The following is a 17,726-nucleotide window of genomic DNA, read 5'->3' as shown; positions in this document are numbered from 1 at the left end:
ATGTATGGGGACACAAGTACAAGAGGGCTGGTTGTCTGAAGGAAGGTGAATTGTCTCGGTCCTTGGACTTAAGTGAGCTGGAGGTAATTTTAGGGGCGGGACTCTTGACTGGGGATTGGGAGACTGAAGAGTGAGGGGGTGGGAGTTTTCTGGGGAAGGGACAGCAGCACCGTGGGTGGGCAGAGAGGCTGGGGAGTCCTCACGTGACCGAGGGGAGCTGAGAAGCCGGAAGTGAGGCGCGCCGTGTCACGTGAGGGGGCGGCGGTGGGAAGTGTGTGGCGTGGGGCTGGCTTGGAGGGGTTTCAGTGGGAGGGAGAAGGGCCGAGAAGGCGTCCGCTTTGAAGGTGTGAGCGGGGCCGGTGGGGGGGGGAGCGGGCCTGGGCTCCGCCCCCTCCCCCCCTCACCTAGCCCGCTTGGGTTCGGTTGGCTCGGCCGGGCGCTCGTGTGCGCAGGCGCGGCGGCGACGACTGGGCTCGGTCTGGTGGGAGAGGAGAGAGGAGGGGGATCTTCGAGGCGGGGAGGGCGACGCGGGCGGGACCATGGCGGGCAGCGGCGCCGCCGGACTCGGCGGGGCTGGCGAGACGAAGGTGATTTACCATCTGGACGAAGAGGAGACGCCGTACCTGGTCAAGATCCCGGTCCCGGCCGAGCGCATCACCTTGGGAGATTTTAAGAGCGTCCTGCAGCGCCCCGCCGGGGCCAAGTACTACTTCAAGTCAATGGACCAGGATTTCGGGTGAGCGCGGGGCCCAGGGCCCGCCCGAGCGGCCGGGAGGCGTGGCGGCGGCGCTGGCGCGGGCTCCGGCTCCAAGGGCCGCTGCCTCTTCTCCGGTCGGACGAGCCCCGTCTTCGGGAAGGTCCTTTCATCCCCGTTTCCCGCTTTGTAAAACTGGGGCTAGATGGCACTTGGGCTCCGAGAACCTTGGGAGGATAGGTCGAGAAATAATCCAGCGTATCTCCGATACTGAGAGGTTAAGCGACTTTGCCCAGAGTCACACAGATATTTAAGTGTCAGAGCCAGAAATAGAAGCCAGCTCTCTAGCCTTGGAGTCTGGCTCTTTCTCCACACTGACTTCCAAGGTGACGATGTTTGCACTACTTTTCTCACACTTATTGTCAGGATCCAACTAGATCGGTTAAAACAAAAAGTGCCGTGTAAAGGTAAGCTATTCCGATGACGAGGAAGGCGATATACTAAGGATTAAGCTAGGGAATGTTTCCTTATCCTGGTAGGAGCCGAGACTTTGATGGAGCTAATCCTGGGGAGAGAATGGTTTGGGCTGTGAACATACTAAACTGAAAGGCAAGTGATGGGGGATATTCAGTTAGGAGGCAAAATCAGTTTTATCCTTGTGCAGGTGTGGTCGTAAAAGCCTGCATCTTCAGAGGGAAGGAAGGATGAGAAATTCGGTCATTGGAGGATTGGTGGGCCTTCCTCTGGTGGCATTGTATAGTACTTGATGCTGGGGAAATCAAAAAGGGAGAGTTGTCATTCCTTTGGAGTTTGGGGTCTAATGAGGAGCTAGCTTCCCTGCCGCCAGGAGAGACACAGTCCTCACCCTTGGACAATCTCATAGGGTGCTCACCTAGACACAGACAGAAATCCACGTGTAGATAGTATATATTTGAAAAGATTTCTAGAGTGGGGTGAGCATTCACTGACTGGACATAAGGCTCCAGACATAAGTGCCATAAGGTAATGGGGGTAAATGGGATCAGTCTAGACTCCCACTGGAACAGAATTAGGAAATCAGGGAGAATTGTGGATTTGAGAGGGAAAAGCTTGGTGTCTGGAGAAGGCAAAGTAGGGGCAAAAGAAAGAGGGACCATATTTACCTAACCGGGGTAGACAGACAATGCCTTGAGGTTAGGCAAATAGTTTTTTTGTTTGTTTGTTGCTGTTGTTTTTGTTGGGCAATGAGGGTTAAGTGACTTGCCCAGGGTCACACAGCTAGTGTGAAGTGTCTGAAGCCGGATTTGAACTCAGGTCCTCCTGAATCCAGGGCCAGTGCTCTATCCACTGTGCCACCTAGCTTCCCTCAGGCAAATAGTTTTGGTGAGCTTGGGTGGGTGATTCTTGAAGGTTAAGTTAAGGAGTTACAAGTAGACACAAGAAACATTTAGAATTCCAGCCAAGGTCCTAATTTGGGTTGAAAAAAAGGGGGGGGGGCAGCTAGGTGGCACAGCGGATAAAATACCATCCCTGGATTCAGGAGGACCTGAGTTCAAATATGACCTCAGACACTTAACATTTACTAGCTGTGTGACCCTGGGCAAGTCACTTAATCCTCATTGCTCTGCCCCCCAAAAAATTCTAGGAAAAAAAAAGGAAAAGGAAGTAGGTAGGAAAAATTACTAGGGGGATTCCTAGAGGGAGATGAGAAGCTGGGCTGTTGTTAACTTGAAGGAGTGAGGAGGGCAAATAACAGTCTTTAAAGGATCCCCCACACCTCCCCACTCGAAGTAGGAGGGGCTCAGAAAGAAGGCTGAAATGTTCAAAAGCAGAACCTTTGTGGGGCTGCTAGGTGGTGCAGTGGATAGAGCACCGGCCCTGGAGTCAGGAGGACCTGAGTTCAAATCAGGCCTCAGACACTTTAACACTTACTAGCTGTGTGACCCTGGGCAAGTTACTTAACCCCAACTGCCTCACTAAAAAAAAACAAACAAACAAAAGTAGAACCTTTGAAATGCAGGGCTTCATCTAGCACTGTTGACTCTATTCCCATCTCCTTGCAGAGTGGTGAAGGAAGAGATTTCAGATGACAATGCCCGATTGCCCTGCTTCAATGGGAGGGTGGTCTCTTGGGTAAGGTGGCTTGGGCTGGGGGGGGGCAGGGGGCCTCTCACATTATCGGCCCCCAACAGTTTCCTTAGAAGGAACTCCTGCTCACTAATTTGCCTTTACCCCTGCCCCTGCCTAGGGACTTTCAGATTTTCCTATTCCCCTCTTTCCAAACAGCTTTTCAGTCTCATAAGCCCTACTTTTAACCATTCTTTCTTGGGGTTTCCAGGTTTTGTTTTTGTTCTTCTACCTTGGATCCCCTTCCTGGTTCTCCTTAGCCTCATCTCACTCTCCCTTCTGTCATTTTCCCACCAGAACTTTTACTCTGTTCTTACTTTTCCCTTTCCATCCCTGTTCCCCACCTCTGTAGCTTGTGTCCTCAGATAACCCACAGCCAGAGAATGCCCCCCCAGCCCCTGAACCTCGGCCAGAACCCTCATCTCCACCCCCACCACTGCCTCCCCTCCCTCCTGAGAGGACTAGCGGCATTGGGGACTCAAGGCCTCCATCCTTCCAGTGAGTCCTGGGGAGTCTTGTTGGTGATGGGAGTGGGAAGGAGGGAGAGAACAGATTGGGTTCTAGTCTGATTCTGGGGCTAGCTAATATCTATTGCTTTTAGGAGGGATCCCATCACCATTACTTCTTTCCCTGAGTCCATTCCTTTTCTAGCCCTAACGTATCTAGTAGCCGAGAGAACTTGGAGCCTGAGACAGAAACAGAGTCAGTGATATCACTGAGACGGGAGCGGTCTAGGAGGAGAGAGAGCATCGATCATGTTGGTGAGGACAATTGCACTCCTAAGTTCTGAGAAAAGGAGGCATGGTTTGTGCAGTCTGCACACCCAGGTCCCCAAGGGGATAGGAACAGTGAAAGGTGGGGAAGTGAGAACCAAGGACACTGGCAGCTAGACTTTGAATCTCCCTGGAGCAGAAGTCTAGTCCCCTAAGTCCCTCTATCTGCCTAGGTGGGGGCCATCGACCTAATGGTTCTTCCCGCCTGGAGCGACACCTGGCTGGTTATGAGAGCTCCTCTACTCTGCTAACCAGTGAGCTAGAGAACACCAGCCTGGGAGATTCAGATGAGGATGATACCATGAGCAGGTATGGTTTCTGTCTCCCTTTCCTATTCTGCCCCCCACACACACACACTCCTTGCTTCCCTGAGGTGACCCCTCTTACTGCTTCCCTTTTTTGCCCACATTATCCCTAATAGGTTCAGCAGCTCCACAGAGCAGAGCAGTGCCTCCCGACTCTTAAAAAGACACCGACGGAGGAGGAAACAGCGACCACCGAGATTGGAGAGGGTGATGTGGCCAGACACCTCTGAGGGAGTCTCTGAGGGAAACTAATGGGTAGAACTGGGAAATGGAGAAACTGGGTCTGCATAAGGCCTGGTCGAAATGGAAGGGGAGCAAGGGGATGAGGATAAAGGTTATAGAGCTGGACACCTTAGTTCCAGAAAGAAATGAAACTTTCTCAATGTCCTGACTTCCTCCCCACCACAGACCTCATCCTTCAGCAGTGTAACAGATTCCACCATGTCTCTCAACATCATCACGGTCACACTCAACATGGGTATGGGGGCAGTTGGAAGTCTGGGATCCTAGGTCGGGAGGTAGATTGCTGGGACTTAAGTAGTGGCTGTTTATTGGGGCTTGGTCATCGGGGTCTTTAAGGGATGGGCAATCAAACTGCCAAACAAAATGCCTCCACAGAGAAGTACAATTTCCTGGGCATCTCCATTGTGGGCCAAAGCAATGAACGTGGTGATGGCGGCATCTACATTGGCTCCATCATGAAGGGCGGTGCTGTGGCTGCAGATGGGCGAATTGAACCAGGAGACATGCTGCTGCAGGTGTGCATAGTAGCACAGGTTTTCCCCTTTCCTTGGGACCCTCAGCCTCCCTCTCACCTGGATTCTCTTGACCCCTCCCCTTCAGGTGAATGACATGAACTTTGAGAACATGAGTAATGATGATGCCGTACGGGTGCTGAGAGAGATTGTACACAAGCCTGGGTGAGGCGAAGAACCAGACCTTTCACTGTTTGTCATCTTCTTGGCTCCTTTCTTGTGGTACTTCTCTTCCCCTTTCTGCCCACCTGGCCTTTCCTTCCCCCATCTCATCTTTCTGCTCTCTCCTTCCTCTTTCTGTAGCCCATTCCCCTAAAGCCCTCCTTTCCTCCCTTATCCTTTTGCTCTAATTTCCCATTCTAGTGTCTCTCTCACCTGCCCTATCCCATGCTCTGTCCTTCTGTGCCACTACCATCCAGCCTGCTATTGACTAGCCCTTCCTCCCTTACAGCCCCATTGTGTTAACAGTGGCCAAGTGCTGGGATCCCTCGCCTCAGGCCTACTTCACGCTCCCTCGAAGTGGGTGACCTCTTGTGTTTTGGGGGTTAGAGGGAGGGCATAAAAACCAGTGGCTTAGGGATACAGGGCAAACTAGAAGAATTCCAAGTCTTTGAGGAGACAGGGGAGGTGGGTCCAATGCCTGGGTCTGGAAAGTGAAACAATCCAATTCTGGATTCTAATCTTGTGTTGTATTCTTCCCTCTCTCCCCCCCCCCCCCCCTCCCGAAGACGAGCCAATCCAGCCTATCGACCCTGCTGCCTGGGTCTCTCATTCGGCAGCACTCACTGGTGCCTTCCCTGCCTACCCAGGCTCTTCTTCCATGAGCACCATAACCTCGGGCTCCTCTTTGCCTGATGGTAAGCCCAACAAGGGAAGACAAGGCCCTGATCTCAGAGCTCTTGGCCACCTTATGTTCTTCTGACTCTTATGTCCTCAGCATATTCTCTTCCTCCCAGGAGAGATGGGTCCTGTTCCTTGTCCTCAGTGAGTATGTTTTTGTTTTGCTTTTTCCCCTCAGGCTGTGAAGGTCGTAGCCTCTCTATACACACAGACATGGCATCTGTGACCAAGGCCATGGCAGCACCTGAGTCTGGGCTGGAGGTCCGGGATCGAATGTGGCTCAAGATAACCATTCCCAATGCCTTTCTGGGTAAGGAGGGCTAACACCAGAAGGTAGGGCTGAGGCTGGCTGGAGGAGTTGGGGTCCACATGGCCTTTTGTGATACCCTTCTGCATCCTTGTCTGAAACAGGCTCAGATGTAGTGGACTGGCTTTACCACCATGTAGAGGGGTTTCCTGAGCGCCGGGAGGCAAGGAAGTATGCCAGTGGGTTGCTCAAGGCAGGCCTTATCCGGCACACCGTCAACAAGATCACCTTTTCTGAACAGTGTTACTATGTCTTCGGGGACCTGAGTGGGGGCTGTGAAAGCTGTAAGACATTCCTCCCTTTCCCACTTCCTGACCTGAGAGCCTTCAATCCTCCCTGATTGAGAAGCCCTGCTTCAGCTGTTAGCCCTCACAGACAGACCACAAGCCTCACTCTCTGATTCAGGGTTGTGGTGGAGGGGAGATATACAGTATATAGGGCACATGGAATGTTGGACATGGAGGCCTAGGTTTGAATCCCAGCTCTGCTCACTCAAACCTATGAGAGTGGATAAATTATTAGGCCAGTTTCTTTGTTTCTAAAAATAAGATCCTTTCCAGCTCCAAATGCTATGAAAACTAATTCTTCTCCTGTCAAAGGGGCCTTGAAAAACTTAAGACTTGCAGAACAGTCCTCCCTTAGTCTCCCAACCATCCCAGTTCTAAGATGCCCTTGAAAAAACAGCTCTCCCTAGCACAGAAGCTGAAGATCTTAGATTCTTGAACCAGGGTGTTCTCTCCCTCCCTTCAGACCTTGTGAACCTGTCTCTGAATGATAATGATGGATCAAGTGGTGCTTCTGACCAGGACACACTGGCTCCCCTGCCTGGGGCCACACCCTGGCCCCTGCTGCCTACTTTCTCCTACCAGTACCCAGCCCCACATCCCTACAGCCCACAGCCCCCCCCTTACCATGAGCTCTCATCCTACAGCTATGGAGGGGGAAGTGCCGGCAGCCAGCATAGTGAGGGTAAGTTGTACATCAAGCAGGCTCGGGGTGGCTGGGGAGATAGAACCAAGGGAGCTAACCAAGGGGAAATGTCCAGTGTTTCTGTGCTTGTTCCAAGTGATTCCACCCCCTCTTCCCAGGAAGCCGGAGCAGTGGGTCTACACGAAGTGATGGGGGAATAGGACGGACCGGGAGACCAGAAGAGCGAGGCCCAGAGTCCAAGTCAGGCAGCGGTAGTGAATCCGAGCCATCAAGTCGAGGTGGCAGCCTCCACTGGGGTGGGGATTCTGGTGACGCCACCCCACCTCCTCCCAGGGGCCTAGTTGGGGGCAGCAACAGCCTTCGTTCTCACCCTAATCTCCATCCCTATGGGCCACCCCCTGGTGTGGCCCTACCTTATAACCCCATGATGGTGGTTATGATGCCTCCTCCACCACCCCCGGCAGTTCAACCCCCTGGAGCACCTCCTGTTCGTGACCTGGGCTCTGTGCCACCTGAGCTAACTGCCAGCCGACAGAGTTTCCACCTGGCCATGGGCAACCCTAGTGAGTTTTTTGTGGATGTCATGTAGGACTTTGGATTTTAATTCCTAGCATGTGAGTAGCTCTTTCCCCTCACATTTCTGTAGCCAAGACTCACTTTTGCCACTGGACACTATCAAGTCCAACACATTTTTTTGTGACTTAACCCAGCCAAGATGTTGCCAACAGTGCCTGATCTGACCCTCTTCCTAGGGTTACAGGATATTTTATATAATAAACTTTTTTTAGTGGGGGATGAGGGGAAAAGGTACATTTTTCTTATACTTTTTGATACTTAAAAAAACAAAAAAGATATTTTTCTCAAATGAAGTAGCCCTGTGACAGTCCCTCCCCATCTTCTTTGTCTTTACCCAAATAGTTGGGGAGTAGGAAAAGGTTGGGATGTTGTGGGGAACCTTATTTCCACCTGCCTTTAGAATTCGGGAGCCCCAAAGCAAGGACTCCGTAGTTGCCTGTATTGCTATTTATTTTAGACTTTTGTGTATAAAACCCTAAATAAAGCAATAGATGGGAATATCCTATTGAGTCTGGCTATTTTTTTTTGGTAAGACTAGCTCCAAAAAGGGAATGGGATTTGGAGAGAAATCTCACACAAGATTTTCCGTGTTAAAATCTTTACTTTTTTGTGGAAGAGAAACTCACCCATTGTCAAGGCAGAAATAAAGATTTTTAAGCCCTCCCCAGGAAGAGGAGATAAACAGGCATGGTCACTTCAGCTCAAAGCCCCTCTCTCAAGGACCTGGCTGGTGTGAGGTAGGGATGAAATGAGAACCCTAGCTTTGGCCAAAGAAAAGGCACATATGGGATAGTGTGGAAAAGAGTTTGAGGGTGTTCAGAAGCCAAGGGGGTTATTGGTAACCACACCTCCCTTTTCCACCATTGCCTGAGAGATGCCCTTAAAGTTTCGGAAGAGCTGGTGTTGTTGGGGGTCTGACTGTAGGCTGGCCACGGTCTCCCGAACCCGGGCTGCTGCCTAGAAGAAAACATATCGATGAATGGGGAACGGCCATTGCACCTTCCCTAACCCCTGTTCTCTTGCAACACTCAGCCCTCACCTCCATACACCAGGTGTCACAGAGCATCTTCTCGTGTTGGGCTGTAGGGTGGCCCTCACTCAGAGATCGGGAGGCCCTGAAGTGGGAGAGATGGTAAGAAAGAATGGAATAGATCCACCTTACAGCATGCCCCAGAGCTGGCAAGCCTCTTCTTACCTAGAAAGTACCACCACCATGGCATAGAGGTCAATGGCGCTGTCTGCCAATCGATGCAGGAGGAATTGCTCATCTGGAGGGGAGATAGAGGGAGTCTGTCTGCTTGTGGAAAGCTAAGGACAATTAGAGGGGATTGGGGAATAGTCTTGGTGTCTTACTTACTGACAATCTCCTTCTTGTACTTTATCAACTTGGCCTCTACTACTGTGGCAAATTGTTCCAGAGCTCTTACTGCCTAGAGAAGGGGGAAGAGGCATAAGGGGTGAGGGGGGTCCACACATACCCCAAAATTTCTCACCACAGTCATCCCTCTACCTTAAATCCCTTACTCACCAACTCACCACTCCGACTCAGATCTGGGTGGACAACACCACTCAAACTCAGACCGCTGCCTAGACCTGCCCGGCTGGAGGAGGGATACTGTAAGGCAAGTTCCCACTCAAGTCCTGAGCTTCCCCGTTCCCCTCTGCTGAGTCCCACCTTCTTACCGCCTCAACTGCTTCCCTGCCTCTCCTAGCAGAAGGCCAGCATTTCCAAAAGGATTTTTCAGAGCCTTACCAAGACCAGTGAGTTCCTTTCCCTTGTCCTGTTTGGGGCAGAGGGAGAAATATAGTAACAAGTCCCTACATTCACAGCGCTCCACTACCTCTTCTCCACAATTCTTCTCTCACCATACATCCCTGAAGGGCCACAAACAGTCTCAGAATGTCATTTGTCCCTTCAAAGATTCGGAAGATACGAAGATCTCGAAGCACCTTTTCTACACCTGGTTCCTACAGGCAGGAAAATAGGCAGTAGTCAGAATGCTGGGACCATTTCCTCCCACCCTAAAACCACCCAATTTGTCCCCAGTCAGGTCCTGGTCATGGCTTCAAGCCATCTCCACCCATAGACCCCCTATGGGATGAGTTCAGGGATGTCCACCTTCATAAAGCCCATGCCACCCATGATCTGGATACACTCATCTGTCACTGTCCATGCTGCTTCCTGAAGGTAGAGAGAGATGGAGATAAGGTCAGAGCCAGCTTTACCCTACCCAGGCCCATTCTATACCTTAGTCCTGCTAACCCACCCTCCATACCCAGCTCAGCCTTTACACCCTAGAGGACCCTCTTTTCCCCTCCCTCCCATTGTTCCTCAACCAGCACATCGCAGGACCTCACCGAGCCAAAGATTTTGCTGATGGCTGCCTCTATCTGGAAGTCCTTAAATCCCTGGTCCATGTTGGAGCTCACCATGTATGCCATAGACTGAGACAAAAAGGTTGGGGGCAGGAGAGAAGAGACAAGGGTCATCTCTGAAATCTCCCAAACCAAACAATATTTAACCCATCTACTCCCCTCCAACAGATAAATAAGTCCCATTAACAAAGTAAATCTGGAGACAAGCCAAATTACAATTCCCAGGGGGTGGTAGGCAATTTTGGACCCATATAAATCAGCATACCAGGGTTTATTAAGAATTGTACTTAACTTCCAAAGGAAGAAAACCAAGGCTCTAGTGAAAGGCACACCCCTCTTAGGTGCCTTTCTAACCCTGGAGAGGGTCACAGGGTCACCATCTCTCTTCAGTCTGCACATCAGAATAATCAGAATACAAGTTTACAGAATCAGGGCCTCTCACCATTTCAAAAGCCCCTCTTAAATTCTTGTCCATGGCTTTCCAAAGCAGGAGGGGATCCATGAAGGACAATCTCATATACCTTTGGCCTCTCTATCCTCAGCAAATCCAATTCTAATTCTTGGCCTAGTGCAGGATGCTGGTCTAAGGGGTGGCTGAAGCTGGCTAGGCCACAGTGTCCCAGGAAGGGGATCGGTAGATGCCCTTTGAGAGGGAGAGCCTCTCACCTCAGTCACATATTGCAGTACAGCCATCCGAGCCAGTTTTTCCTGGATCAACCCAAAGTTATGGATTTTGTCCCCAAATTGGGTGCGATTGGCAGCATGATCCACCTGGGGCAAAGACATGGTACACTAGAATCCTAAAGAACAATTACATATACACACCCAAGAATATTATTCCCTGACCCAAGTCTCACCCTGGCCCTTTTCTGGACCTGTCCACTCATGCTTCCAAACCAGAAGATTAAGGGATGAGATCTAATGAACAGGCAGAAAGTCTCTCATTATGGAGGTCAGGGTATACAGAGACAGTTGGTGGCACAGTAGATAGAATACTGGACCTGGAGTCAGGAAGACCTGAATTCAAATCCAGCCTCAGATACTCATTAGCTTTGTGACCCCAGGCAAGTCAGTTAACCTCTGTCTGCCTCAGGTTTCCTTAACTGGAAAATGGAGATCATAATAGCATCTACCTCACCTGAGTTCAAATCTGGCCTCAGACACTTGACACTTACTAGCTGTATGACCCTGGGCAAGTCACTTAACCCCAATTGCCTCACAAAAAAAAAAAAATAGCATCTACCTCTCCGGGTTCTTTTGAGGATGGGATGATATTTGTAAGAGCTTAGCTCAGTGCCTGGGTCATGTTAGGCGCTATATAAATGCTTATTATTTCCTTTTCCCCTTCCTGCTAAAGTTGCAGCCACAGAGTTCTACACAAGAAAGCTAGGGCTGATTCCAGGCACTTGGACTCTTTGAGGCAGGAGAGGACTGACCAAAGATATCAGGAAGCTCCATTCAAGTTAAACCTAAAAGGGACATTTTGACAGACTTGGAAGGGACAGAAAAATTTGGCCAAACTGGCAGATCATGGATGCTGGGAGACTTACTGCTTTGGCAATGATGCTCTTCATGGTGCCAGCAAGGGCAGCAGCCATGCCAAACCTTCCATTGTTGAGGATATGCATTGCAACTTTGAAACCACCTCCAACTTCCCCCAGCACATTCTCTATAGGAACCTGCACCCCATCAAAGTACACCTCCGCTGTGTTGGAAGCCTTGATTCCCATCTTCTTCTCACCGGGCCCACTACATGGGTACAGAATGGGAAAAAGGGAAGTTGACAGATTAGAAAAAGCAGGGGCACCATCTTGTGGAGACAAAACTATATAGTCCCTTGCATGAAAGGGCCTGAACTCTATAACTCTCAGAATGAGATTGGTGATGGGGCTAGGTGAGCAACTAAGACAGTATTGGTTCTCAGCATCTTGAGGGGACAGTTCCAACCTGCCTATCTACCCTGACTTAATATTGTGCTGAAACTACAACTTCCAGCATGCTTGAAAGGAGAAACTGGCTTTGGGTGCCCAGGTTCCATTAGGTTTTATTTTCCCAACCCTGTTCCCTTCACTCCCTTGCCCCCTCCCCTCCACACTCACTTAGTGACTCCTCCAAAGCTCCTTTCTACCACGAAAGCTGTGATCTTGTCCTTCACTGCCCCGCTGGATGCATCCTTCACTGGTGTCTTGGCAAATACTGTGAAGATCTCTGCCAGCCCCCCATTACTGTGGAATGGTGGGGAGGCATGGGATCAGGATAAAGGGAGTAGATGAAGTAGAGGCATCAAGGGAAGAGGGGAGCCAGGCACAGCATAAGATGAGAGAGGATAGAGATGTGGGGTCTAGCCAAAGAGGCTGGGGCTAATCACCTGATCCAGAGCTTGCTGCCATTTAGGGTATAGTACTTTCCACAGGAGCTGGGCACAGCTGTAGTTCGAATGGAAGCTGCATCAGATCCACTTGAGGGTTCTGTTAGACAAAAAGCTGCCAAGTTCTCTCCTGTCAGGGGAGAAGGAGAAAGGTCATTATGGAAAGAGGACCATGCAACCCCACTCCAAATCCCAATACGCCCTTAGTCCTCAGCCATGACCCCCCAATAACTCCCTCATTGGGCCCTTCATCCTTCCACAGTCACCTCACTTCATCTCATAGTCACCATTGGTTTTAGTGTTACCCCCAAAATGCCAACAGTCCTATGTACCCTCTATCTACCTAGAGCTCTATCCCCAGGAATATCCAGCCTTTGACCCCTTCAAATCCCACTGACCCCATCCCCTACCCCAAAGATGAGTCCCTAGCCATTTTCCCTCTGAGGAAGGCTATTAAAACTCTGATTCCATCTGAACAAATTTCGAACCTTTCTATAGGCCTCACCTACCAGATGCCAGTTTGGGGAGATATTTCTTCTTCTGGGCATCAGTGCCAAAGAGTAGAATACCTTTGAAACCGATGGACTGATGGGCCCCCAGAACGATGCCCACAGCTAGGTCATGCATCCCAACAATCTCCACGAGGCGGGCATACTGGTAGGGAAGTGACTGGGCCTTAGCTTTGGTTTGGCTGGGGCCAGCAACCAAATATTATATGTCCTGTCCCCCCAACCCAGACTAGCTAGGAAGAGAACACATGACAGAAAGCAACAAGGGGTAGGTAGAAGACAAATATGATTTGGCCTAAACTTGTGAAATTATGCTTAAAGCTAGTTGGAGGGACCAGAAGGAGGAGAGAGATGAGGCTTCTGAGAAGAGCCTCAGTCTGGACCGAGAGGCCTGAGGACACCTGGAAAGGGTTGGAAAAAGGGACCCCAAATCCTTCCCAGCTCAAAACCTACAATCCTATGATCTTAGCTGAAGCAGAGAAAGGACTGAGATTCCAGGCTAAGAAGGAACTTAGGGAAAAGAAGACAGCTTTAGGGTACTGAGGAGAACGGAGAGGGAAGGGCAACTGTGGGAGGCACCTCTTCCCTCTGCTTCATGTCACGAGCTGCATTACTGGATCATTTCCAGGGATCATATTCCCTTTTTTTTTTCCAGGGCAATGAGGGTTAAGTGACTTGCCCAGGGTCACACAGCTAGTGTCAAGTGTCTGAGGTTCCTGAATCCAGGGCCGGTGCTTCATCTGCTGCGCCACCTAGCTGCCCTCGATCATACTCACTTTTAACCATCCTACCTCAGCATCTCATCTCAGGGGTAAAAGAGCCTCAGGCCTCACAAAGCCCCTTCCCAAGGAGAGTCTCCCCTTAGGAAATAAGGAAGGCATATGGACAGAAAAGCTATCTTTAAGAAACGTATGGGACCTTTTTGAGGCATAGGAGTGAAGAGGTCATAGTCACAGAGGGTAGTATAGACATATGGAGGAGTTAGGGAATGGGGTAAGGATAGGGTGAAAAGCCTTACCTGAGTGTTACAAAGCCCCACACCCCCCAGTTCAGAGGGCACTTGGAGCCCAAAGGCTCCCAATTCCTTTAGCCCCTCCATGGTGGAGTCCTCCACCTTTTCTAGGCTGTCATTCTTGGCAGGATCATTCACCTCCTAGATAGAAGAGAGAAAGCCACAAGATCCCAAAATCTTCAACATTGGAGACGGTCTCAGAAGCCATCTAGGCCAACTCACACTTGGATACCAGAAGCCCCTCAAAAACACTCCTGGCATACATAACACGTTGCATTTCCTACAGACTTACAAAAACAAGCAACATGTAATAGACTTGCAGTTTCATGTATAAATCTTCTTTTTCTGTTCTTTATGCATGGAAATGCTTATGTTTGTTGAGGTGTGTCAAGTTTAGTATAATGACAAATTGAAGACAGTCATTACATGTCCCCCTGCCCCTCAAAAAAATCTCATCTGGCAGCTAACCAATCCCTACTTCAACTATATTGATGTGACATGGTTTCCTGTCCTCTAGACACCCCCCCCCCCCGGCCCCATCTTCTGGTTATACTCTAGCTTATCAATGTATCAATGTCCTTTCTAAAACACAGAACCTAGAATTAAGTACTAAATTCCAGATGTGGGCTGACTTAGGGTGGAGCACAGCAGGGTCTGGTTCTGGATGTTATATTTCCTATTCTTCTCTCCAATGATCAGGTCTGGTTTTGGGCCACCATATTCCCCTGGTGACTAGTACTGAGCTTGTAGTCGACTAAAGCCCTTAGATCTTTTTCATACAAATTGTTTCTTAGTCATGCATCCTCTATCCTATCCTCATGAAGCTGACTCTCTGAACCCAACAATTTTCTCTATTAAATGTTGTCCTAGACCTAGTAGCTCTTTCCAGCCTGTTGGAAACTTTGTAGATCCTCATTCTATTGTTCAACATGTTAGCTGTACCTCCCTGATTCAGCTTATCCACAAATTTGGTAAGCATGCCATCTCTGCCTTTGTGTAAGCCACTAGTAAAAACAAGATGACAACCATCCTCCCCATAACTAATCCAACCACCATCTTGCCACCCTCATCCCCAGCCCTCACCTCAAAGAATCGAGACACCGGCCCCACCAACTCCTTCAGGAACTGCATCTGATCCTCATTCAGCACTATAAAAGTCAAGGAGTCGGTTAGATTGGACAACACCCTAAGAAAGCTCACCTTCTTCCTCTACCTGCCTCCTAGCAGAGGAGTCCAGCATACCTGAAGGGTATGGAAACACCTGCTCTGTAGTAAGTTGTCCTTTAAACATCCCTACAGCAAATGATTTGGACTCCTAGGGCAGGAAGAAAGGGCAAATGTCAGGAAGTAAAGGCAATACTCCCCCAGCACTTGCCCCACTCCCCCCACATCACTCAACTCGGGTGGTACCTCATTGGGGGCATCTTTGTCCTTTGCTGAGGCTGTTGAAGAAACAGAGCCCATTTGGTCCGATGCCACCTATAGAGAAGGGAAAGATAAATAAAATACTGGGAGCTGCAGGGACCGGAGTGGAGACTAGGGAATAAGGAAGCTGGGGCCTTGTAGAGTCCTTCTAACTCTAGATCTGGGTCGTTATGAAGGGAGAAGTAGAAGATTAGAGGCTTCCAAAGCAAGGAGAGGAGTTTGTAAGAAGGGATAGGTGGGGCAAAACAGATTCTGTAACCTTTAGCCTAATTTCTCCCTGTGACCTTTCCCCCAATTTCAGGGCCACATACAGGAGCAGGTGACTCAGAACAGTTTGCTCCCAGCGGGCAGCCAGGGGGAGCCCCCAACCTCTCACACAGCCCAGCCTAGCCCAGCACACCCTGCAAGCTTACTTACCTCTGTGGCCTTGGCGTAGTTACGAGCAGCCTTCGCACCCAAAAGTGAACAACAGCTCTGGGGGCTGGGCAAGGGGGTAGGGAGATTAATTTAGGGACCCCTTTTACCCTATCCCCCCAAATTCCCAGCTGCCACCCTTGTCCCACGCTGACTCTTCATTCACCTCCTCAGAACCAGAGGCCCTGAGAATGTTAGATGGAGGAGACCTTCCTGCCTTTTTGTGGCTCAGCTCCTGCCCCACCTCCCCCAGGCCCCCCTATCCTCATCACTCACCTGGCCCTCCCCTGCCTCAGCAGCTGGAGGCCCACCCTGTGGACCACTCTTGCAGCCTGCATCTTAATCTCCGGCTCCTCGGTGCCTCCTGCCTGGCCTGTGGCTCCCAAATGTACCTCCTCTCTTGACTCTGACCTTCCACTTCTCCTCCCCCCTTCTGTTACATAGATTTGTCCAGCCCCTGCCCTGCCCTACCCCTGACTCATCACCCATAATACAACTGGGGAGGTGGGCGGGGCTTATCGCACCTACGGCATGCTGGGAGATGTGGTTCTTAGGTTCTTTCTCCATTCCACCTGGGCTCTTCTTGCCTTAATATTGGATGCAAGTGTTTCCTTTGGGCCCCTTCTCTCATCTATGTCTTGTAAAGGGCAGGAAAGGATGAGATGGAATGGAAAGGGATGGGGGCTAGAGAGAAGGAAACAAGCTAAAATTAGAGGGATGTAGTTTAAGACAGGAGAGAGGACATCCTAGTTGGTTGGAGATGAGAAGAATAAATCTAAGCTTAGAGTGATCTTGTCTGAGAGGCTTGGTCAGAAGTGCTCAGCTATTCAGTCTCTTTCCTTGAAACAGCCCTGTTCACACCCAAGACAGACAGACAGACAGACAGACACACACACACACACACACACACACACACTTCCACATCACCTTTTCTGCTTTGGAATTGGAGATGGAAATGAGAAGAGAGTGTCAGGAAGTTCCCATAAGCAACACCTACTCCTCACTGAGCAACCCATTTTCTTCCAGCTCTAAATTAATGTCTTTCCCGAGTCTAATTTGAATCTCTTTTGCTGTAGTTTCCATATGAGTCAGGCCTAAAGGGAAAAGTGCTAGTCATTCCTTGTTCTTTCTGCTGCAGTGTTCTCCAGAGAGGACCCCTACCTTCTACCTTCCTCTCTTGTTTTCCCCACTAAGTGGGACATCCATAATGTCACAAATATATCTGGTTGGGGTTAGGTAGACGGCAAGAACACAAGGGAGTTGGGATGCCTAAGGATTTGGGAAAGAGTAATTACATTACTTAACAATCTGGGTAGGTGGAGAAGGCAGCTTAACTCAAATCCTCATGGATTAGTGAGTTTAAATGAGAGAGAGAGAGAGAGAGAGAGAGAGAGAGAGAGAGAGAGAGAGAGAGAGAGAGAGAGAGAGAGAGAGATGCCAAGGGAACCAGGAGGTTAGAGACAGAGGTTCTGGAGGGGAGGTTTTGGAGTTCTAGGGGTCTGTAGAAGCTTGGACTATGGGATTACTCTGTTCATGACTAGAGTGAGAGGGACAGAGGGATGGAGGAGGATTGTGAAGGGATTAGGGTATGTCTCTCTAGGTCATACCCTATCTCTGTTTCAATGTCTTTCTCTGTGTCTCCACTCCAATAATCCTGTCTTCATCTCTCCAGTCCCTAGATCGGCCCTTTGGCTGCTGGCTCCCCCACTCTTGCAATGGGCACCCCACCTCCTTGCAGTGCTGCACAGTGACCTCTTCCAGGCTCTGCTGGGTGAGTAGCAGAGGGACTAAAACTACTGGATCCCTGGGAGGGTGGATTAGGGGAAAGGGTGATAGTGGTAGTGGTATTCAAGAGAGTAGGGAAAGCCAGAGTGCGTAGAACCAGATGACTGGGCAACTCACACTTCTTCCTTATGACAGATATCCTGGATTATTATGAAGCTGCTGTCTGTGATAGTCTGGTAAGGGCTTTGGGGTAAGGGTCTAAATACCTTTATCTTTAAGGGAAATCTGTCTTTGAGGGAAATTGGGCGTGGCAACAGAAGGAAAAGAAATAATAGAATTAAACTGGGGCAAGAAACTTAAGTTCTAGGGTAGGAGTGCTGAGCCCTGCGTCCTGGAAGCCAGAAGCCAGAGATGCCATTGACCGAATATCTGTGTTCCATCCTACAGTAGCCACTTTTCTCTACATCCCTCCCTTATTCTTTCTGCTTCTCACATTTCTGGCCCTGTAGAGTTCTGGACATAGTCACATTTCATCCCTGCCTTCTAAAAACCACCCCAAAGAGAAGCCAGGGCCATCAGCTCCCCCACTGCAGGCAGCCAGGGACTCAGAA

At 50.0% G+C, this 17,726-nt stretch overlaps 2 protein-coding genes across 2 annotated transcripts; one reads left to right on the top strand and one right to left on the bottom strand.

The window, feature by feature from the left end:
• Nucleotides 1–255: 255 nt before the first annotated feature.
• DVL2 (dishevelled segment polarity protein 2) lies at nt 256–7,786 on the top strand. Its single transcript, XM_044000183.1, has 15 exons — nt 256–736; nt 2,737–2,806; nt 3,153–3,298; nt 3,452–3,561; nt 3,747–3,882; nt 3,995–4,085; nt 4,287–4,356; nt 4,497–4,636; nt 4,722–4,798; nt 5,085–5,152; nt 5,362–5,490; nt 5,652–5,783; nt 5,885–6,064; nt 6,531–6,749; nt 6,869–7,786. The coding sequence occupies exons 1-15, from the start codon at nt 540–542 to the stop codon at nt 7,297–7,299; spliced, it is 2,196 nt and encodes a 731-aa protein (XP_043856118.1). The 5' UTR covers nt 256–539; the 3' UTR covers nt 7,300–7,786.
• Nucleotides 7,787–7,867: 81 nt separating this feature from the next.
• ACADVL (acyl-CoA dehydrogenase very long chain) lies at nt 7,868–15,845 on the bottom strand. The gene is made up of 20 exons (XM_044000184.1): nt 15,667–15,845; nt 15,394–15,457; nt 14,962–15,030; nt 14,794–14,866; nt 14,635–14,699; nt 13,558–13,692; nt 12,540–12,684; nt 12,031–12,160; nt 11,762–11,887; nt 11,213–11,411; nt 10,329–10,433; nt 9,645–9,731; nt 9,406–9,468; nt 9,153–9,254; nt 8,970–9,067; nt 8,815–8,887; nt 8,644–8,716; nt 8,482–8,554; nt 8,326–8,401; nt 7,868–8,243 (listed from the first exon to the last, which is right to left on the bottom strand). The coding sequence occupies exons 1-20, from the start codon at nt 15,726–15,728 to the stop codon at nt 8,103–8,105; spliced, it is 1,959 nt and encodes a 652-aa protein (XP_043856119.1). The 5' UTR covers nt 15,729–15,845; the 3' UTR covers nt 7,868–8,102.
• Nucleotides 15,846–17,726: the final 1,881 nt, after the last annotated feature.

The sequence above is a fragment of the Dromiciops gliroides genome, chromosome 4, assembly GCF_019393635.1.
Source record: "Dromiciops gliroides isolate mDroGli1 chromosome 4, mDroGli1.pri, whole genome shotgun sequence".
Taxonomy (NCBI): domain Eukaryota; kingdom Metazoa; phylum Chordata; class Mammalia; order Microbiotheria; family Microbiotheriidae; genus Dromiciops; species Dromiciops gliroides.
The sequence above is the reverse complement of the archived record's forward strand: the minus strand, read 5'-3'. Positions and strand labels throughout refer to the sequence as shown.